The 23,182-nt window shown below is 46.5% G+C and overlaps 5 protein-coding genes across 5 annotated transcripts; 4 read left to right on the plus strand and 1 right to left on the minus strand.

Moving 5' to 3' along the window:
* Nucleotides 1-609: 609 nt before the first annotated feature.
* On the plus strand, nucleotides 610-2,073 carry HRG_06325 (kinase; the record flags this gene model as incomplete). The annotated part of the gene is made up of 5 exons (XM_044864796.1): nucleotides 610-857; nucleotides 933-1,252; nucleotides 1,314-1,615; nucleotides 1,674-1,839; nucleotides 1,895-2,073. 5 exons carry the CDS (start codon nucleotides 610-612, stop codon nucleotides 2,071-2,073), a joined length of 1,215 nt encoding a protein of 404 aa, XP_044719736.1.
* Nucleotides 2,074-2,791: 718 nt separating this feature from the next.
* HRG_06326 (ORF21 protein) lies at nucleotides 2,792-3,457 on the plus strand (the record flags this gene model as incomplete). Its single annotated transcript, XM_044864797.1, has 2 exons — nucleotides 2,792-2,957; nucleotides 3,018-3,457. 2 exons carry the CDS (start codon nucleotides 2,792-2,794, stop codon nucleotides 3,455-3,457), a joined length of 606 nt encoding a protein of 201 aa, XP_044719737.1.
* A 501-nt stretch (nucleotides 3,458-3,958) lies between these two features.
* HRG_06327 (PQ loop repeat domain-containing protein) lies at nucleotides 3,959-4,881 on the minus strand (the record flags this gene model as incomplete). Its single annotated transcript, XM_044864798.1, has 2 exons — nucleotides 3,959-4,210; nucleotides 4,285-4,881. 2 exons carry the CDS (start codon nucleotides 4,879-4,881, stop codon nucleotides 3,959-3,961), a joined length of 849 nt encoding a protein of 282 aa, XP_044719738.1.
* A 2,061-nt stretch (nucleotides 4,882-6,942) lies between these two features.
* HRG_06328 (heat-labile enterotoxin alpha chain domain-containing protein) lies at nucleotides 6,943-7,887 on the plus strand (the record flags this gene model as incomplete). The annotated part of the gene is made up of 1 exon (XM_044864799.1): nucleotides 6,943-7,887. The coding sequence occupies one exon, from the start codon at nucleotides 6,943-6,945 to the stop codon at nucleotides 7,885-7,887; it is 945 nt and encodes a 314-aa protein (XP_044719739.1).
* Nucleotides 7,888-10,918: 3,031 nt separating this feature from the next.
* Nucleotides 10,919-12,892, plus strand: HRG_06329 (ankyrin repeats (3 copies) domain-containing protein; the record flags this gene model as incomplete). The annotated part of the gene is made up of 2 exons (XM_044864800.1): nucleotides 10,919-11,454; nucleotides 11,554-12,892. 2 exons carry the CDS (start codon nucleotides 10,919-10,921, stop codon nucleotides 12,890-12,892), a joined length of 1,875 nt encoding a protein of 624 aa, XP_044719740.1.
* Between the last annotated feature and the right edge of the window lie 10,290 nt (nucleotides 12,893-23,182).

Below are 23,182 nucleotides of genomic sequence, written 5' to 3' on the forward strand. Positions count from 1 at the left end.
AATACCTATAGGTAGCCCGAATATACCTATATATATTTTTAGGTACCTATTTTAAATTTACCTACCTACTAAGTATTTATAGTGGCCCTAAAATAGCCCGTGGGTAGGTATAGGTAGCCTATAAGCAAATACCCATAGGTATTTTTAAGTCTAGCCGCTCCTATGTTCCCGGAAACTGCGTCTGAACCACGATACCTGGTTTAACCGCCGGAATGCATCAATCCCTGGACGGTACAGCTCCAAGCCAAGGTCATTATGTCGGCGACCCGCAGCCAACGGCGGCTACTCCGCCGATGCGACTCGATGCTACGGTCCTCTGGCCTCTGCACTCTTGAGCTGGCTTGCAGGCTGCGGCGGTTAGGTTATCTAACCACATTTAGCCCAGGGTGGGTTAATAGTTGTTCCACTAATTGTGGCACTTCTAGTGGCCACTCTGGCACTGACGCCTCTCGAGGCCACCCGCGTCATGTGCTTGGATAAAAGGTGGGGCATAATCTGAAGCTCTCTGCAGCCTCATGCACCCCTTTCTTCCAGCAGAAGCTTCATCAATTATGCGACCTTCCTTGGTCGCTCTTCTTCGCGGAAACCGTGATTCTGCCTCAAGCCAACATGAAGTCCATATTCAAGCCGATGAGAAACCCACTGCGGCGGGCTCCGATGGTCCCCCTCCAGTTTCCACCAAGCGGGTTTGAGATCATCAGTGATTCCGTCAAACTGGAAGAAGAGCACTTTGACGAGTTCAAGTCTGGACAGTACTACCCAGTAAAAATAGGGGACGTCTACGCCTCGAAATACCAGGTACTAGGCAAATTGGGCTTCGGGACGACATCCACAGTATGGCTGGCCCGCAACCTCCAGTATGTTAGATGCGCCGGGCGTTATGGCCGGGCTCACACGCGGGGGCAATCTTGCATCTAACACGTTGCAAACAGAGATCGCAAATATGTTGCCTTGAAAGTTTTTACACGGGGCGTGGATCGCGATGAGTCCGGGATCTATCAACGTCTCGGCACAGCCAACTCTTCGCATCCTGGCTATCGGCACGTTCGAACGGCCTTGGACACGCTGGAGCTTCAACGCGAGGGCGGGCATCACTATTGTCTTGTACACCAACCAATGTGGGATGGCTGGAAGGACATGCTGCGTCGAAATCCTTCCGGGCGATTCACCGAGGAACTGTTAAAAGCAGGGTTGGCTCAGCTCTTTCTTGCTCTGGACTATCTGCATACCGAATGCCATCTCGTCCACACAGGTATACCAGACTCATGACTCAGAGACCTCAAGCTATGTACTGACCCAATTTGCTTCCCAAGACCTCAAAGCCGACAACATCTTGCAGGAGCTCGTGGACCGGTCGGTGCTAGAGGCTTTTGTTCAGGCCGAACTCGCCACCCCGTCACCTAGGAAACTCGCTCACGGCGCCCCGGTATACTCCTCTAGACGGTTCGGCCTCCCTGAAGAGTTTGGCGACGTCGTTCTCGGCGACTTCGGCGCGGCGGTTCGGGGCGACGAGAAGAGGAACCACGACGCGCAGCCCGACGTGTACAGATCGCCCGAGGTCATGCTGATGACGGAATGGAGCTACCCCGTGGACATATGGAACGTGGGCGTCATGGTGCGTCTGCTTGTCGGCTTCTGCTGCCTAGACTATTCCGTTGCTGACTCCTCGGCAGATTTGGGATCTCTTCGAGGGGAGACATCTCTTCTACGGCAACGACCCGGATGGAAGGCCGTATACCACCCGCGCGCACCTCGCCGAGGTGATCGGCATGTTGGGGCCTCCGCCGCTGGATCTTATCCGAAAGGGAAGGCGGAGCAAGGAGTTCTTCACAGAAGATGGTACGGATCCCCAGCCCGAGCCATTCGTACTCAGGGTCGCTCTAACGGTTATTAGGCGAATGGAAAGCTGATGTCCCGGTGCCGCAGGGCACAAGGCTGGAAGATGCGGTCACGTCGCTCGAAGGCAACCAGAAGGACATGTTTCTGGCGTTCGTGAGGGGGATGCTTCAGTGGCGGCCCGAGGACAGGAAAACGGCGGCACAGCTGGCCGACGACCCCTGGCTTCGCAGTTGAAGCCGTCGGACAAGTACTGGTCCTTGAATTGGCGTGGCGTTGGCAACTCTGGGAACGGAAGAGGCGGCCAGGCCATTTGGTAGCATCCATTGTCTTGCCGTGTAGGCATGTCGGCTTGTGCTCCAAAGGGAAAATACCCTCATGTAGAGTAGACTGTCTAGGTACCATGCGGGCGCCGTAAAGCCCCTGGCCCTCTCTTCCACTGTAGGATGTTGGCGGCCGTCATCTGTGCGGGAGCCAGTGGCCTACTGTATTTGTGGTTAGTACTTAGGCTTCCCCTCTCTAGGTACAATCTCGGCCCCTGTAATTGAAGCCCTTTGTTCGCCCCAAAGAACGAGCTACCTCGGGGCTTGTACCTGACCGGCGTCAAGAAGTGGCGCAATACTTGCTCTCAAGTACTCCATACCGGCACCGTAACCACTATTAGCGCCCGGCCCCGTCCAAGCACCGACGCGTAAAGCTGTCCGGCGCGTCTCTCCCGCGACCTGACGCCCCAGCCACAGCCACTCACTCGCCTGCCAGCAGTGACCTTCGGATAACTTCCCTCTTCCTCTGTCAGCCCATCCATTGTCAGCGTCCCATTGTCGTTCTTTACCGCCGCGTCAACATTATAATCGTCCCCGAAATCGTCACCCTCATCTACTCTCCCCATCCTTTTCGGCAGGCACAGCAATCGACATCAATTGGCCCCCCTCTTCGTCGTCCTCGACCGCCCACCATGCTCAAACGAAAGCGCTCTGCCTCGGAGCTCGCCTCTTCCCCCGACCACAACCAGATCATCAACGTCCCTCCACATGCCTCGTACAATGCGCCGGCCCCGCATCTCCCCAGCCGCACTCTCAAGCGCTTCCGCGACGGCAGGCCGTCAGACGATCAAGTCCATCGTAAGTTTGACGAACGGCGCGCCCATCACCGCCAGGCCCAAAACTCATGCCTGTCCGCAGAGCACACCCTCGGTCTCCTCTACTCTGCTCAACGGCGGCACCAACACGATCCTTCGCCGGCCCCGCAGCCATCTCTCACCCCGGACCCGTCCTCTACCCTCCGCGACCAGCAAACTCTGCACCGCTTCTGGACCATCCACTCGGCGCCCACCTCGGCCGGATCCTCTCCGGCTTCCGATAGACCGTTGCCCGTCGAGGCCCCGTCGAGCTGCCAGGACTGCGGAGCCGGTCTGAGGGAGGAGGGCGGCGGCGACTTCATGGACCTCGACGACTTCCCCTTCCATGGCGCCAACACCGCTTGCCGCGCCTGTGGGAAGCACGTCTGCTTCAGCTGCTCTGTCAGCAATCTCGGCGAGGACAAGCGGTGCCTGCAGTGCGCGGGAAAAAGAGTCTGGATCGGCGGCATTGGCTGGGCCAATAACGGAGTCTCGGTTTGCTGAACGGCCATGACGGCGATTGATCGTGGGACCGTGGAATTCGAGCGTTTGTTGTTTGGGATTGGTGTTTTGGCGAGGAGAATCATTGGGTCGCAATACCGAAATTCAATGCGTAATAATTGTACTTCTCACGGCTACTTCACGAGTACAGCATTTTCTAGGTATCCTGCGTTGCAAGAAACACGCCAGAGACCAGCGATATAGCAGTTGGTTGACCATTGAACACTGATGTAACAATACTTGGCGTCTTTCATTGCTCCTCGAGTCATTATTTACTCTTGCCCATCTCATGTGGAGACGTAATGGTGGACATCCAGCTCGGGCAGTCTTATTCTGGACGGCGAGGTGCCAATACGAGCATCGAGGCAAAGGGCGGACGGCACAATGCATCAGCCTTAACGACAGCTTGCACAATCAGGGTTGAACAATATTCCATCGTGTAGACGAGGAGAGTATACAAGGGCAACCCCATCATCAAGCGCCAATGACAAGAAAGACAGGCCCTCAACCACGCCGTCGGGTGGATGGGCTGTTGGTAGACCTCGATGTCGCAGACACAACACGGCCCTGTGCCGGGGCCTCCTTGCGCTTGCCCTTTGCCTTTTCCGACGGCGCGTTCCAGTAGTAGACCATCTGGAGCGCGAGAATGGCGTTGAGGAGGAACCCGGCAACGAAGCCGTACAGAATCAGCTTATCGTCGACCTCTTGCAGGGTGGTGAAGATGCGCGACAGCGAGCCGAGGAGGTAGTTGAAGACCTAGGGGATGAACGGATCAGAGCACGGTCAAGGCATGGGGGGGGGGGGCAGAAAGTCTAGGGCAGGCGGCGTACGGCGAAGGCGCTGAGCTGGCCAGTGCCGCCCTGCTGCCAGATGGCCAAGATCTGGGGCAGCTTGCTCGCGACGCCGAGGACGCCAGCGGCGCCTTGCAGGTAGCCCATTGCCTGGGCGTCCAAGATGCCGTCGGTGAAGAGCGTGGCGGCGGACCCGGCCAGGACGGCGACGAGAACGGCGGCCATGCCGGCCCTGCCACTGTAGTTGAGGACGAGGACAGATATGACGACGTTTTGGGCCATGATCAGGGCTGTCTCGCCGTAGGTGCTAAAGGGAAAGCCATTTCGCACGTTGTAGGCGAGGGTGATGAGGAGCGCGCTCGTCTCGAGGAGGTAGGAGAGGAAGGAGACGCCCTTTGCCGACTGGGAGCGGACGAGCTTGAGGATCTGGGGCACCTTGACGATGGACGAGGCGGCGACGATGCCGATGCCGAGGCCCTTGCTGACGGCGAGCTTGACGCACTCTGTGTTGTCGAGGTCGACGTCGAGGACGAGCGTCTTGTAGCACGGCGCGCCGATGAGGGACACGCCGAGGTTGCGGATCGGACCGGGGAGGTTGTGCGTGATTGGCTGGATGGCGGAGCGGAGGGCGTCCATGGCTACTGCTGCTGTTGTGGGCGACGGGTGGCGCACGCAAACGATGCCCTCGATGGCGTTGGGAGAGTGTTGAAGAGAGCTCCCAATTGGAGGGGGGTGGCGGTGGCGGAGCGGCGGGTAGGTGTCGAGTTGTCGCGGGTTGTCGATGCCGGCGTCGGTGCTAGTGGCGGGCGACCGATTTGCCAACGGGATGGGAGTCGAGGAGTGAAAGGTGGCCTCGGTTGGCGAGGTGTGAGAGAGCCTCGGCGCGTGTGATTGGGAGAGGCTTCTCGAGATTTTGGCAAGGATCCGCAACGTGTTTGGATGGCCCGGCCTACCCTATACGTGGGGCCGAGGTAGAACGGTCGGGGGTATGCAGCCTTTCAAAGGCCAGCTGATGGTTGCACTGTCCCTCAACACCACGAAAGAATCTCACGATAGTTGCTTATTCATCCCCATTTGTCTGACTCAGACAGTCTACTCTACTCGCAGGTACGTGCCCTTGAATGTGGCGATTCTTGGGAGCATGTATTGACCCACCTAACAATTGATTGTCCCTGTCACGTCCTATTTTACTGGATGTTCGGAGCAACATGTATGATGTAACTGGCGTCACATTGCATTGGATTTCAAGTTCCCCAGACCACCGCCACTATCAAGTTGCGAAACTGCGTGGGCCGGATTAGCACCTGTCTTGGGCGTCCTGTGGCTTCCCTTGGCAATCCCCAACTGCCAGCTGCCCTTGCGGATACAACAACTCAGGAGGCTAACGCATTCCAAGTCTGGCTGCCGAAAAAGGCTCAAGAAACGGCTTGCCATCTTGGCACCTACGTAATGTGTCCACTTGGAAACACTAGAAGAGAACGGACTCGCAAGTGTTCATTGGCGCAATGTAGAAGCCTCGCAGCATTGAGGCAGCATTGAGCCAATTGCTCCCAACATGTATCTGAAATCATATGCCCAGAGACAGGGAAGCTATCATTGCTTACAGCGGACTAGTCCGTTGGTGCGTTATCTACGAGGACTATGTGTCTATACTCGACTTCTTTGACCCGACCAGACGTTGGATGGTTCGCATTGAGTAGAAACTTGGAAGTTCCGACACCGCCTTGCCAAGACTTCATTCTCTTCGTATGCAATATGACAACCAAGCGGGAGCCAAGCGGAGGCTTAAAGACAGTTGAAACGTTCGCCTATCGAACAAAGATCCTCCGTGTTCTTGATTTTGGTAAGCAGTGGGCCTTCACGGCCGCACATCTCACCAACTTGAGCATTTTCACGGTAAGTCGTCTTTGCCTTGGTGACTTTTGCTGATATATCCCATTTTCGAGGACAGGCCCGTCTATGCCGTAACTGCATCGCGGATCAGACTGGGCGGGATGGCCCGGATCTTGTGCGCGGATTATGACGGATACTCTAATGTGCGAGACACCCCCCGGTTCACAGGTTCTCAGTGCGTCAGAAAGCACCACGATGATGAGTTGCGCGGGATGGCCGCCGCCGCCTTCATGTTCCAATCGGCTCCCATTCCGAAGTGCCATGGCCTGACATCTGCGGGCTATGCCGGCAAGCATCCATGTCGTGCAGGGAGAATAAAGGCAACGATGGGACGCTGCCGGCGTTTATATACGAATGCAGGCTCTCCGACGTAGCATAGCATGCACAGGGGCGATGTCGTAGCTCTCAATAATTCGGCTCTTGCTTGGGTCAGAAGAGCTCAGCGGCCTAGCGCAACGAGTTGAGATGGCGGACGAGGTTGGAATGATCCGGAATGCGCGTTGATCGCGGGGGAGCGTTTGCTACTTTGGCAACGTTGCATGTAAGTCCCGCTGCACGTCGGGAGAATCGAGTATACAAACGGGTAGCAACCTAGCCCGTATGTGTATATTAGCATCGAGACATCGACATACGCGAGTCTGCATTCGGGGCTGTGCTCGTCACTCCTTATAACAAGCCGCCCGTCTGTCATGCAATTTGATTGTACCAAGCAAGCTATTCGACTGATTGTCACAAAGCTGCACGACCGAAACCTTTGACTTTGAAACCAAGAAACCTCACTTGAATCTCTTCATCGCAGTCACCATGGTGCCTCGGTCTTCATTGGTCGTCCTGGCCTTTACTGGCCTCCTCCAGCTCTCGGGCATCACCCACGCCGCACCAGCTCCTCTTGAACCACTCCAGGGATCAACCTCCCGGATCTCAGACTACCCCCGCTTCCTGCCCGTAGCGGATACCAACGGGGGAGAGAAGCGCCCATCGCTTGAGAATCTGCAGGTCCGCCAGGCGGGGCACCCCCGCAAGCCCAAGCCTGTAAAGGTTCTCTACCGAGGCGATCAGAGATCTCCGGGGCAACTAATTAAGCTGGGAGGAATTCCGCCCAGGTCCAAGGGACCAACAACGAACGAAACATACAGCTTGCAAGTGCACCATCTGGGACAGAGAAAGGTCAGCACCGCATACGTGTCGACAACATGGTCTTTTGGCGTCGCGGTTGGATTCGCCACTCAAAAGGGGGGACCAAACGACCGCGCCCCCGGCTGGATCTATGAGATTCACCCCTCGCCCAACATGATTGATATGGATGATTCCCTGTTCCAGACTTCCTACGCCAGCGAAAAGGAGTTCTCCGCCATGGGAGGGATCCGCTGGGACCAGATCACGGGCTACATGTATTGCCCGTTGAACCTGACTGGGCATGATTTCACTAGGAAAGACCTCTATAGCTACCAATACTTTGCATCCTTTGTCAAAAGGTTTCCTGACCAACAATTCACCAAGAACGAGCAGTACAACAGCGCGTACGACAAATACGAGCCTAGCCCTGGGATGCCACAGCTCGGGGGCGGGAGCGTGGCCAAGGAATACAATCAGATGACAACGGAGGAGTGGGCGATGGACTTTATGAACCACACTGGCGCTCCTGTTGGCTGGAAGGGTGCCTTCCCCCTGAATTTTACTGCAATTCCCGACTTTGGCGATAACAAGGTGACGCCAGTTGTTGCTGTTCCCCCGAGGAAGATGCTTTAAGGGGTGGATTATAAGCTAAGATATATTATTGACTGATGTATAAAAACCACTAGTAGTCTTAACACCGTGAAATGCGCCTACTAATTAGTAGCAAAACCAGACAAGAGCATTAGGGCCGCTTCGAGAGCCACTAAATGCGGCAATATATATAAGACATACAGGAAGTCACATCTGGTTCTACATATCTATTTCCAGCCTGTTAAGTAAGGAATCCTATTGGTCCCCGCACATCATGTACATATATATAGTCACACACGCGGACCCTTCTTCCAGGAAGGACAGTGCAATCTAGTGAATCTACACACGCTCGCTCAATGCAAGGACCGAATAACTAGTCATACCTTTACATGGCCCTCCCCATGATCCCTAGCTTTGGACCTGGCAGTAACGGGTACTGTTCAGCTGACCCGTATCTATAAGCAGTCGCGAAAGTCGGGTTCTATTGATAGGGGAAATCGATATGCCGTTCTCGCCGTCCTTGGAAGTTGACGGAAACCTCGCCGCGTTATAAATTTCAACTATGCCAAAGCACCCGACACAAAACGCAACGTCCGTCTCGGAGGCCAGCTGCGAATACGAGGTCACGCGTTCGCCACCCCAGACGATGCCTCACGACGCACGCGAGCGGCAAAGACAGACTCGGTCGCTGAGCGCAGAGGGGCGGCGCGACTTGGACGAGTTGGACCAGGACAGACGCCGCCACAAGCGCCAATACCCCGAGTTTCCTCCGGCTCCGAGGTGCCCGAGACGTCCTGGTCGTCCCGGGGCTTAAGATTCGTCACAACAGCAGGTTTATATCTTCCCAGACCCGTGTCTTTCTCAGCTTCTTAAAGACCATTGGTTACAGTAAAATTGCGTCTAGGTTTGTCCGCGATAACAAAATGCAACCAGTAGAGCACGTCTCGTATGACTCTGATAGCCCGACGACCGCTCGCGAAGACATAGCTGCTTAGCAAATCCACTTGCCTTAGGAGCAATGGATGCAGTATGTATAATGTTTCCTGGTTGAAGCTAGTAAATACCTTTAATGTTAGCTTTCTTTACATTTATAAAGAGCTTATAGGGCACTATTATTAATACAAGCAGCGCGATCCTAAAGGCCCTGCGCCGTGAGCCCAGCCAACGGGCAAATGGCAGGGTCAGTGTCAGCCTCGTAATATGACTTCTTTGGGGTCTCTGGGACCTTGGGTCTATCAATCGGAGCCGTATGTGGTGCCTGTAGCCAACGGCTGCAGTACCCACGACCGGAAGCTTGACTCTTAACAGGCGGCAACTCGAGGCAATAGGGCAAGATGGCTCCGCCGGATGCAGACGACGCGAAGACGCACTACACGGCAGAAAACAGGTCGTCTGGGAGCCAGTTCTTTGCTCATGGCACCGGGGACCAAAACGCGGCCTTTGGCAATGGGACGCAGTACAATTACCGCATCGACCGCCGCACGATTCACAGTGAGGCCATCAACGGCCAGCCTTCCCATCTCGCTCCGCTGGATTGCGCCGATTTCTGACTGCCCTGTTTTATACATCTCCAGGCATCAGGCAGCGCGGGGGGCGCTTGGGACGAGTCAAAGCGTACAGTGGCCCTCGCCGGGGAATGGGGGGATTCAGTAGCCGGGCGGCTAATTCGTGCTCGCAGTCGCCATCATCGACTGGCTCAAGCGTCAGCCCGGCCAGGGCCCCCTGGAATATCGCCAGCAACACATCGAGCTGTTGAGCCAGGCGGCGCCGAAGACGGGCAAATGGATACTGGCCAGCCCTGAATACCAGTCGTGGAAGGAACAAGAAGTTTCGGCTCCATCGCAGGCCTTGTTGATGCACGGCATCTGTAAGCAACCACGTCTTGGAACGTGTGTTGTTGTTTCTGGTCTTGCTGACCCCTGGAATGGTGGGATCGGGGAAATCCATGCTCATGTTCGTGAATGACGGCTGGCGGACAGGCGTTTGAAGTGTTGTGCTAATTTTGGGCCGCCCAGCTCGCTCATCATCGACACGATTCAGCAAGAGATTACTTGTAAGAGACAAACCGACATTGCTTGCATCTACATCTATTTCCAACGGGAGGAGGATCCTCCGCCGCCCCCACACGTCTGGGCCACCCTACTCGAGCAGCTGTTGCAGCAAGGACCCATCGCATCAGAGGTGGTGTCCGAATTTAAAACGTCTCTTCAAGGCTCATCGGCGCTCCTCCCCACGATTACTGGTGTCTTTTCATCGCCCAGGCCGCCACGCTCCGGACCGTCTATCTAGTGCTCGACGCCCTGGATTGCTACCCGAGCCACTATAGAGGAGACACTTGGGGCAAATCTCTAAAGAAGCTCCCCGGCAATGTGAGACTTCTCTTCTCGTCCCGGATGGACTCGCTTGCCAGCCATCTCGGAGGTGCCAACTCTAGACTACACGTCAAACCAAGAGATGTCGATATTAAGACGTAAATAGAGAGCCGGATAGAGAGCTATACGCACCTAAGACGGATTCAAGAGGGACCCGAGGATAAGACGGCGGTGGTTGAAAAGGTTACCGCTCTCACCCTAAAGAGCGGCATGTAAGTCCTGCCTAGCATATCCCTTCGACTCGCCTTGGTTATAATTAGGGCTCTGTTGACAGGGCTTAGGTTCCTCTTGGCTAGGTTGCACCTAGACAACCTCAGCAAGTGTAGCATTTACGCTGATGTCAAAGGCGCCCTTTCCCGTCTCCCCACCGACTTGGAGTTCGTCTTCAAGGCCTCCATTTCTCAAATCACCGAAAGGCAAACCGCATTTGATAGAGAACTAGCCAAGCACACCCTCACATGAGTCGTCCATGCAAAGGTCAACTTCACCATCGACCAGGTCCAAGACAGTTTCGCCATACAACATAGCAAGTGGAATAGCTCATGTTACTACGACTACCGCCCCCTGAGAGACTTGGTGGTGTCGGTATGCGCCGGTTTGCTCGTCATGGATCCGGAAAACGGTATTCTTCGCTGGTCCACCAGTCCGTACGTGACTATCTTCGGAAAAACAGCGTAACATATAAGCAGGCTGATTCAATCATGGCTGCAACATGCCTTGAGTGTCTGCTGGTCGACAAGGCGAGTCCCATGCTTCCGTATGCCGCAAGGTACTGGAGCTTGCATGCCGGCGACTGCTCTCCAGGCACCGACTCGGAGGATGATATTTTGGCCCGAGCCTTCTTGCAGGATAGGGGGAAGCTCAGCAGAGCGTTCAAGGCCATACCCGAGGCCCGGGACTACGACACGGATACCATGACCGGCTTACACGCCACTGTTTTTCTGAATATCTCGCAATGGGCCAGTGCCCTGATTAAAACGCCAAGTGTCGACATCAACGCGAAATGCTCCGACGGCCAGACGGCTCTGCACTGGGCCGTCAGGCTCGGCCGGCGACGTCTAGTGTCCCATCTTCAGGAGCATTCGGCAAACCCCAATATACGCGAGAAAACAGGCGACACGCCACTCCATCTGGCTTTGATAAGGCCGCCGACGGACAGCACTAGAATCGTGAAGGCCCGGGTCAACCGCGGTGTCAGGATTGACATGCTCGGCGCCAGAGGGGTGATGGCTCTATCGTGGGCAATCCGCTACGGTCCCACGGCCCTTGCCGAGATCCTCGTCAAGGGCCAGGTTGATCTGAATGCTTAAATCACCAAGGGATGGACCTCCCTAAGAGAGCTGTTCTCCTACGGCCCCCACATAAACCATTCATCGGATGCCTCGGCCGACCAATTGGCAACGCTGAACGAGGCCGTCGGCGACAACGTCAAGTACCTCGTCGATGTCGTGCTCGATCGCGGTGTAGACCTTAATCGTCCTACGAGCGATGGCTGGCTGCCGCTGATCCACGCAGCCAACACAGGGAGTGTCCGGATGCTAAGATGTCTGCTGGAACGGGAGCCGTGCCCGGCTGACGTCGGGCTTCGGGATCTAAACGATGTAAAGTCGCCGCTTCGAGGGGCCGTGTTCTATAAGAAATCGGCGGCGGTACGGCTGCTGATCGAGCATGGAGCAGACGTCAACGAGAGCAACGATGACGGATGGACGCCGCTCATCCAGGCCGTCAAGTACCAAGACGAGGAGCTAGTTTGGTTACTCCTAATAGACGGCGCCAGGCCAGATACGGTCGACAACAACGGCTGGCCAGCGCTGCTCCATGCCGTCAAGAGCCGACAGAGGGCCATCGTCTGGCTCTTGCTAGTCACGGGAAAGGCGGATGCCCATCTGCATAGCAGCAAGGTGCTGAAGCTGTCTATGGGGAACAAGGACCTCGCCACGGCCTGGCTGTTATGCCAGCACGGGGTCGATGTCGACGTCGCCGACGAAGAGGGCAGAATGCCGCTACACCGAGCCTCCCAGCGCGGCTCCGCGAGAGACGTCGAGTTTCTCCTGACGCAGGGCGCACAGGGCGCCCGGCCAGATAGCACAGGGTTCATGCCGCTACACCACGCCGTGCTGCGTTGGGAGCCGGAAACGGACAAGCTGCTGGCGCGGCGGGCATCGCGGCTTGGGCACCTCGACCGGCAAGATGCCCATGGCCACACGGCCCTTTCGCTGGCAACCCTGCAGCAGAGCGAGCCTATGATGCAGACGCTTTTGCGGCATAAGGCTTCGTGCGATAGGCTGAACCGCCGAGGCATGACGGCGCTGCACTACGCCGCCAGGCACGGCTTCAACCAGGGGCTCCGGCTACTGCTACGCAACGCGGCGGACAGCGACCGGGTCGATGAGAAGGGCTATTCGGCGATGCACCACGCCGTCAGCAGTGACAAGGCCAACATGCAGACGGTTCACCTCCTGGCCACGAGCGGCGCCAACCTTGAAGGCCAGAACAAAGAGGACCTGACTCCGCCTATGCTCGCCGCCTACCTGTGGAAGGCGTCGTTTGTGCGCCAGCTGCTGGCTCACCACGCCGACGACAATATGCGGAATTCCAGAGGGCAGACAGCTTATGAGCTGGCCGAGGATTCGGTCGTCCGGGACGAGTTTTATACAAGACGACATAAGTATTAGTTTACTATATAGAGAAATCTTCTGAAAGGTTCTACTTACATTAAAGTAACCTTTATAAATGGAAAATAAAGTATATTTTAAACCTTCATGACTTTATTTCCTACTAATATCTTGGCCTCTGCTCACCATCCCTTCCCTTCTATAGCGAGCAAGTAATGCTTACTACTTAACATGTTAATAGTATGGCAGTAACACCATTCTAGGGCGTAAGTCCTCCCTAATCGTACACGACATAACCATCTATTACAGTACTAATGAATGTACTCCTGTCAGCCTGTAAGTACACGTGGATTCCATCCGTTATGTTTGATATCGTTGCTTACACAAATCTCAAAGGGTGTAAGTCCTTCCACATTGGTATTGCGTGGCTGGATACAGAAATTAACATCTTCTACTCATTTTGTTCTATAATAGGCTGTAAGCTATGCTTTTTATCGCAGAAATTTCGATCAAGTATATTAACGAATATTATGTCTGCTCTAGCCTGTGAGCCGGGTGCTACTTTGTACGGTTGCTAATCCACTACTATATTCTATCCGTGAGTAGAGTTATCAATACGTTACTCCTAGTATAATTACTAGGATACCAATAATTAACTCTAGCCCGTAAGCAACCTTATGTGTAACTGAGATAATCGCTAGAAACGATTCTAATAGTCCAGCTACGCCCCAGTCTGTACGTTCGCAAAATATTGTACTGCACATGCCTCCGAGGCAGTTACATCGCACCGCTAATCTCATCTCCCTCTCCTGGATTAGCAATTCGGGGAACCCTCGATCTTACGGATCGCTACAGCCGAACCAGACGAGAACCCTGACCTCCTACGTCGGCCACATCTGGCGCCTGGCGGTACCAGACTCTGAACAGCGCGTATCGTGCGCCGTGAGAAACGAACTCTCCACCGCCATTATTGAAGAGTCTCCTCTTGGCCTCACCCTCAGCTAGGAAATGATCTCACCGGCCCAAAGCTCAGTTTCTGCTATGGACGAAGAGGCATCGAGCACCTGGCCTAGGCCGTTCGTGCGCGACTTCAATGTCGGGGCTCGGAACTTGGATAATACTGAGAAGCAAGTTTCCTTCCAAGGCGTTGTAGATGACGAGTTGGAAGGCATCTACGCGTCGCCTGATGGGCGTCACTCTGGCTTCATTGTAGGATAGAAGAAGGCAAGGGTGTTCCGGGAGCCTAGGTCGATCCTAGCGGCACGAGATGGTGGCGATGTTAACCGTGCTTTAATAAAAAAAGAGCAAAGAGATATAAATACCCTTAGAGGTAAGAATTCTCCTTTATAGTATATACTATACGCTATCGACGAATCTAGATTTAAGGGTTATTATATAGATTCTATAACTATAAGTAAAGCTTTAAATATCTAGAACCCTATAAGTACTTAGTAATATATATTAACTAAAGCTTAATAGGAGGTAGTTAGACTAAGGGCTAGCTATTAGAAATAGCGAAGCTAAAGGGCGTATCTATATATAGAGCTACGGTAATCCTATACTAGCGAGAACATTGCTTCCTAGGTAGCAGAAGTTATTAACTCGTTTAATTACTTACTAGAAGAATAGAATCTAGTAGATACTAAACGTAGCGATGCGTGCAATCGCGCCCGTTAAAATAATAAGAGCTAGTCGTCTAGCTTACCAGCCTAATAGTTAAATAAGACCTTAAATATACGCCTCGAGACCCCTTTATACCTATTCCTAGGTCTATTATAGGTTTATTCCTCTAATACGTAAGGGGAATACTAGCGGCTAAGGGGTACTAGTAATCCTATATAATAACTTTAGTATCTCTATAACGTCGACCTCGGCTAAGAAGAACGTCCGGTAGCTAGAGGCTATAGCTACTAACCTATTTAAATAAGCTAAGGATTAAGGGGTCTACTTCGACCCCTCTAAGACGGAACTTATTTACTTTAGTAGGTAAAGGCAGCTTATTTTAGAGGGTATAATAGTAGGAGGCTTATTTTTCGAGGTAAAGCCCTTAGTATAGTAGCTAGGGATCTTCTTTAATTCTAGGCTCCTATTTAAATAATATATTAAAAAGAAGTTAGCTTCTATATAAGCTAATTTTAAAGGACTATCTAGCTTAACCTCTATATAAAGAGGCTTATTATTTAGAGCCTCTAGGCAGCTCTACTAAGCCTATATAACCTTTATAGTAAACTACGGAGCCTAACTTTAGTATAGGGGGCCTAAGACCCTTAAAAGCCTTATAAAGCCTTTTTAAAGGCTTTAAAACTAAGCTCTTTTAAAGGTTTTATAGGCCTTTAAAGGATCCCTTATTAAAGCTTTAAAAGCTAAAGCGGCCCTACTACTACTAAAAGTATAATTTAAAAGGGTATACCTCTCTTATATCTTTTAGATCCTATACTTCTTACTTAGTTACCCTATAAGGTAGGCTTATAACCTAGCTATATAGGATAACCTCGCTAACTTAGGCTTTAACCTAGGGGCCTTAAGCTATATTAGGCCCTATCTATAGCTCTTCCGCCTCCTTAAAGGCTTAATAGCTATTATAGTACCTAATTATAACTTAGAAAGAAAGAAAGCTAGCTAGGAGCCCTTATAGGCCCTAGAGCCTAAGGCCTTTATTATAATAATAAAGGCCTTTAAGCCCTTAGCTAGGAAGTAGTACTAACGCTTCTTAGCTAGCCTAGCTAGCCTAAAAGACTTTAGGCTATAACCCTTAGCCTTTAATACTAATAGCTTTAAAGGGTGCCTTAAGGGGTCCCTTATAAAGACTAATACTTACTCTTTTTATAAAATAAGCTTAGAAAATAGGCCTATTAAGGCATACTATAAGAACCTAGGGCCCTTAATTAAAGTAGCTAACGTAGAGCTATTTATAATACTAAGGGTCTTAGAGGACTTAGCTAAGAGGCCTTAGCCCTTAAGCTTAGCCCCCTTAACCCCCTTATAAAGGCTTATATCTTTATAGATAGCTAAGTTACTATAAAGAAGGTTCTAAGTTTCTTAGACCTAGCTATATATATTAAAAGGCTCCTTTCTAGCTTAAAAGCCTTTTATAATATATAGCTATACTAGTGCCCTAGCTACCTAAGGATCTTTAGTAATAAGCTAGCTAACTAGCTAGCTAAGAAGGGCTTAAGGACCCTTACTTAAAAGACCTCTTTAGTCTTTATTAGCTACTTATAAAGAGAGGTTTAGTAATATAAGGGCTTTTACCTTATATAGGCCTAAACTAAGGTCTAAGCTAAGTTTATATATAAGCGGCCTTTATACCTATATTAGCTAAGCTTATACTTTTCTTCTTTTTCCCCTTTATAAATTATTAACCTTCTTTTAATAGACTATACTTAAGCCTATACCTTTACCTACTCTATAATAGTATAATCTACCCTTTATTTTATCCTCCTTATATCCCTATATATAGAATAGCTATTTTTAGCTACTTTTAAAGCTAACGTTTAATTACTTAGTTTAGTTAAACCGCCCGCGCTAGTATATATATATATATAATATCTATACTCTTATAGTTATAAAATTAAAGCGAACGTAATACTTAGTTCGCTTAAGTAATTAAGAGCCTTTTATAATAGTAGGGCTTTATATAACTAAGAGTAGTACTACTATACCTTAGTAAGTTTAATAGCTCCTTTATAAAGCTTAAGCTATAGCTACTTTATATAAAAGTAAAACTCTATACTAATAGCGCTATAATAAGGGATATTTATACTTAATTTAACTATCTTTATATAAGCTTATATTTATACTTATAAAGGTATCTCTTATTATTTATATATATTATTATAAATAAACTAACTAACCTCTTTATAAAGCTCTATATTAATTATAGCGAACTTAATATAGCTAAGTTACTATTAAAGTAAAGTAGTTATATACCTAAGAAGTCTATTAGCTATAACGCTAAAGTTAGTTTAAATCTAGCTAAGGGTATAATTAATTTTTAATTAAACTAGTAAACTATACTAACCTACTTATTAATTAGCTAATTAGCGCTTTTAAAAGCGCTTAAAAATATACTAGTAGTCTAGCCCCGCTATAAGTACGCCGGCCTAGACCTAGCGATAAATTTATTAAAACCTCCCCTTAACCCTAGTCTAGGCCCCTTAACCGGGAAAATAAAAACCTAGGGCCGATACTAATAACTAAAAAAGTACGGCGCGAAGCTAGTATAATAACCTAACTACTAGCCCGACTAAAGGCCGGTATTAATAAAAATTAGCCCGCTAAGCCTTATAGCGGAAAAATAAAGTAAAGCCTAAGAAGATATTATTATAGGATAAGGTTAAGGATAATTATATAATTAACTATTAACTAAAAAACGCTTATACTACTAATTAACGCTATATATACCGCGTATATAAAGGAGTTACTTTCTAAGGTTATTTTATAGTAAGGCTAACGTAATTCTAACTAACTATAAAAGTCTTTAACTATTATAGGTTATAAGCTTAAGCTATAGCTTAAGCTATATAGTTATATATAAAGGGCTAGATCCCATATATATATATATAGGCTAGCTATATATAAAAAACCTTAGTATAGCTTATTAATATTATCTTATAGATAGTACCTATATATATACCTCTACTTACTTTATAATAGTATAAGATATTAATTAATAGATTATAAGAATATACCCTTATATTCCTATTTTACTGTTATAAAGAAATAATAGGCATAGGGAGGCTTTATAGAATAAGCTAGTAAAAAGAGGCTCTATAATACAGTCTAAGGGAATAACCCTTAAAAGACAAAGACCTCTACTAGACATCTATACCTTCCTCTAGGAAAAGCGGGTCAGGATAAGCCTATCCTTACAAACAAAAATATGCATAAAATGCATAGGTCAATTACGAGCAGAACGGATACCATATTGCCTATTTTGGCCTAGCGGTTCCGAAGATATCCGCGATACGAGAATAGGTAGGGCATAGAACATTCTAGTTAAATCCACTACTTATGCCAGAACCCATAGTCTTACGTCAACCATCACGCCACAATTAGACCACCTACTAAGTTAGGAAGATATACTATAGATAGAGCTTTTCAAGCACTATAGAATGTGCTAGAAAACTGACTAATTGGTCTACTAGTGGGCGAGCAATAGTCTATAAAAGACGAAGGATTTCCCTGGGAGTAGTAGATAGAACAAGCAAGTTCGCAAGCATCTTTTACAACGCTATTCTTTTAATATATTATTCAGCCCCTTATATACTCGTTATAAATTCCGGACGAAATCCTACCCTATACTCCTTCGACCGATCTTTCCGATTATATCATCGATTACCCGATTCTGCGCTTATTGCTTATACCTTCTTATATAGATCTAATAGATATCTCCTTAAAAAGGGTACTACCTTTTTAAAGGAGTACCCCGCTACCCCTTAAGCGGATAGGAAGTATCGTAGCTATCTTAGAAGCGATTAAAAGCGCGATAGCTAGTAAGAAGAATAAGGTTCTTACTATACTAAGGGAGCTATCTATAAGACTAGCGTTAACCCCTACGACCTCCGTAATACTAGTTATAGCGGCGGTACTACTATATAGAAGCCGCTTCCTTAGCTAACTTAAAATAGTAAGCTTAAGTCTTTATACTTCTTCCTTAGCTAGCTATAGATAAAGTTTATAATAAATAAGAAATAAGGCCTAAACGGCTATTATAATATAGCGTAGTATTTACTCTTTTATATAATACTAAAGCCTTAGATATAGCGGATCTTTAGATTCTAAGATAAGGGCGGCTTTAAGGGTAAATGCAACCTATAAGACTTCTTTTAATACTATATATATATATTTAGTAATATATAAGAGTAGTAGAAGGTATAGGATAAGCTATAGACCCTTAGGTAAAAGGATAAGTAGACTTTTAGCGAATTCCTCCCTAACTTTAAAGAGACGCTCTTATAAGTAGTAAGAACTATAGTATAAGAAGATAGCGTAAAGCTTATATAGCTATAGAATTTAATTACGCTAGCTTTATAGGAGCTACTTATCCTTATAATTATACCTACTAACTATAGGGAGTATATAAGATAGTTAATAAAGGTAATATAGGGCTATAAGTAAACGCTGCGTTTTTAAAAGCTATATAAGCGTATACTATATAGCGGTAATAAGATTACCGCCCCTTTATAAGAAGAATAGCTAACTATTAATATTAATAGGGATACCTTAATATTAGCTACTTATATAGACTAAGCTAAACGCGGTAAGAAGCTATCTTTAAATATCCCTTATAATATCCTATACCTTAAGTAGCAGGCAAAGTAAGTAATAAGTAAGGAAATTAAGAAAAAGAAAGCTAACGGCCGCTACTTATATTATAGCGCGTTTATATACTTTATATTAAAGTAGCCCTTCCTTTTAGCTAAGCGGCTTATAGCTATTTAAGTAGCGAAGATAGAACTGCTCTTTACCTTAAATAATAAAGAGGACTTTATATACTTAGGCTTAAAGGAAAAAGAGTAGCTCTAGAATAAAGATAGGCTTTAAAGCCTTAATTACTAGTACTAGTAAAAGAAAAAGAGGAATTATCTACTTATATAAAAGAGGAGCTTACTTTAATATAAGTTATAATTAATAACTCTTTACTTATCGCTACTATTATAGATAAGGGCTATTAGTACTATATTATAGTTAACGAGGCGCTTATATAAGAGATATAAGTATCGCGAAGTATAGCTTAATTTTATAGTTCTTAAAGATATCCCTTAGTATAAGGGACCTAGGAAGCTAAAAAATAGGTTTTAAGGAAGGAGCTAAAAGGAGGTATAGAGAGGAAGGTAAGGGTAAGAAGGGAAGTAAAAGTAGTAATAGCTTCTTATAGAGGTAGCGAAAGATAAGATAGATATACCGGTAACGGCTAGAAAGGAGGGGAAAAACTAGTAAAAGGCTTAGTAGTTAAAAAGATATTAATAGCTTCTTTAAGTAAGATCTTCTTTATTAATTAAGATATTAAATAAGTATAAAAAGGGGCGTTAGATAAAGGAAAGAAAGATAATTAAGGAAATATAATAATTACTCCCCTACTATAATTACTACCCCTATAAGATTTATATATCTCTACCTTACCTATCTAACCCCTTACTTTTAATTTTACCTTTATATATTTTTTATATACTTCTTATATCTCTCTTCGCGAGAGTTATAAGCTTAGGAGGAATAGTATTCCTATACCTTCCGGCTACTATAAAAGGCACCTTTCTTATATCCCTTATAGCTCCCTTTTACCCCTCTTACTAAAAAAGCCGATTTTTAACTAACTTTTCTACCCCCTCTTTTATAATAATAATAAAAAACGACTCTACCGCCCCTATAGTCTATAAGACGATTCTTATAGAACCCTAAGATTAAGATAAGTAGGTAAAAGAGCTATAGGCTTATATAAATAGAACTATTTATAATTTAGTCTTCTTTAATAAGTAGGTATAAGAGTCTTTAACTATTATAGGTAATAAGCTTAGGCTATAGCCTAAGCTATATAGTTATATATAAAAGGCCGGATCCTATATATATAAGGGCGGGCTAGCTATATATAAAAGAGCTCTATATAGCTTATTAATATTATCCTATAGATAGTACTTATATATACGCCTCTACCTACTCTATAATAGTATAAGCTATTAACTAATAGATCTAATAGATATCTCCTTAAAAAGGGTGCCGCTTCCTTAAGGGAGCACCCCGCTACCCCCTAGGCGGATAGGAAGTATTATAGCTATCTTAGAAGCGATTAAAAGCGCGATAGCTAGTAAGAAAAATAAGGTTCTCGCTATATTAAGAGAGCTGTCTATAAGACTAGCGTTAACCCTTATAACCTTAGTAATACCGGTTATAGCGGCGGTACTATTAATATAGAAGCCGCTTCCTTAACTAACTTAAGATAGTAAGCCTAAGTCCTTTTACTTCTTCCTTAGCTAGCTATAAACGAAGTTTATAATAAACGAGAAATAGGGCCTAAATAGCTATTATAATATAGCGTAGTATTCGCTCCTCTATATACTACTAGAGCCCTAGATATAGCGGATCTTTAGATTCTAGGATAAGGGCGGCCTTAAAGGTAGACGCGACCTATAGGACTTCTTTTAATACCTTATATATACGTTCGGCAACGTATAGGAGTAGGAGAAGGCATAGGATAGGCTATAAACCCTTAAGTAAAAGGATAGGTAGACCTTTAGCGAATTCCTCCCTAACTTTAAAGAGACGCTCTTATAAGTAGCGGGAACTATAATATAGGAAGATAGCGCGAAGCTTATATAGTTATAAAACTTAATTACGCTAGCCTTATAAGAGCTACTTATCCCTATAATTATACTTACTAACTATAGCGAGTACGTAAGCCGGTTAATAAAGGTAGTATAGGGCTATAAGTAAACGCTATGTTTTTAAAAGCTTTATAAGCGCACGCTATATAGTAGTAATAAGATTACCGCCCCTTTATAAGAGAAATAGCTAACTATTAATACTAATAAAGATACCTTAATATCGGCTACTTATATAGACCGAGCTAAACGCGGTAAGAAGTTATTATTAAATATCCTTTATACTATCCCGCTCTTTAAGTAGCGGGCGAAGTAAGTAATAAGTAAGGAAATTAGGAAAAGGAAAGCTAACGGCCGCTACTTACGTTACGGCGCGTTTATATACTTTATATTAAAATGCCCCTTCTTTTTAGCTAAGCGGCCTATAGTAGTTTAAGTAGCGAAGATAGAACCGCTCCTTACCTTAGATAATAAAGAGGACTCCGCTCTCTTAGGCCTAAAGGAAAAAGAGTAGCTCTAGAGTAAAGACGGGCTCCGGAGCCTTAATTACTAATACTAGTAAAAGAGAAAGAGGAATTATTAGCCTATATAAAAGAGGAGCCTACTTTAATATAGGTTATAGTTAATAACTTCTTACCTATCGCCGCCTTTATAAACGAGGGCTACTAGTACTACGCTATAGTTAACGAGGCGCTTATATAAGAGATATAAGTACTAGTAGAAAAGATCGCCTTAAGGCGAGTAAAGGGCGCTTTAAGCGCGATAAAGGGTATAGTAATTAAGGGTATTATATAGCTAGCTATAAAGGTTAATAGTTACTATAAGCTTATCGTAGCTTATATAATCCCTTAACTAAAGTTTCCCTTAATCCTTAGGAAACCCTAGTTATTATATATAGAGTTATACTTAGTTCTATACTAAAAGAAGCTATAGTTTAGGCCTATATAATAGTAGGTCCGCTACGATAATAGTTCTATAAGTATAGGACTAAGTATATAAGCTTTATACTTAATATAAGAAGTCCTTACCTCTATCTTTATAAGAACTATATAACGGTTAAAGTAGGAGGAAAGCTAAGCAGCGGCTAATATAGTAGTCTATATAGTTAGAAGCTAAAGTCGCCCTCTAAGCTATAGTAGTAGATACTAAAGCGCTTTTACGACCTCTTACCGCTATTTAAGTCCTAAGAAGTAAATAAGCTTAACCTATATAAGCTAGGGGTAGACTATAGCATCGTACTCTATACTAATAAAAAGGGGTAGGAACTACTTATACCGTTTAGACCGCTATATAGTATATTATATACGGAGCTACTAGTACTAAAGAAGATACTAAGGGACCTCTTAAATAAGGGTTTTATTTAAGTAAGTAGCTTTAAAGTAAGAGCGCTAGTCCTATTTATACGTAAACTAAAGGGCGGGATATAGTTCTATTACGACTATAGGGCTCTAAATATAATTATAAGGCTAGACCGCTACCCCTTACCCTTAATCTTAGATATACTTTATAACCTTTTAAAGGTAAAGTAGTTTATAAAGCTAGATATAAAATAAGCGTTCTATAAGGTATAGATCTTAAAGGGTAATAAGTAAAAGATAGCGTTCTATATACGCTATAGCTTATTTAAGTAGCTTATAACGCCCTTTAGCCTCTTAGGAGCGCCTACTACCTTCTAGCGTTATATTAATAATATACTTTAAGACTTCCTTAATAAGTTCGCCTCTATATATATAGATAATATCCTTATATATATAAATAGCTCTTATAAGGACTATATATAAAAAGTATAGAGGGTCTTAAAGCGCCTTTAACTTTATAGGCTCTACCTTAACCTAAATAAGTATAAATTTAGGGTTAAGAAGGTTAAGTACCTAGGCTTTATTATCTATATAGGCATAGGTATATAGGTAGATCCTATAAAGATCTAAGCGATTTAGGACTAAGCTGCCCTAACTATATAAATAAGTATATAAAGCTTCCTTAAGTTCGTAAACTATTATAGGATATTTATTAAGGGCTTCTCTTATATTAT

The sequence above is a fragment of the Hirsutella rhossiliensis genome (genome assembly GCF_020360975.1).
Source record: "Hirsutella rhossiliensis strain HR02 chromosome Unknown scaffold00006, whole genome shotgun sequence".
Classification (NCBI taxonomy): Eukaryota; Fungi; Ascomycota; class Sordariomycetes; order Hypocreales; family Ophiocordycipitaceae; genus Hirsutella; species Hirsutella rhossiliensis.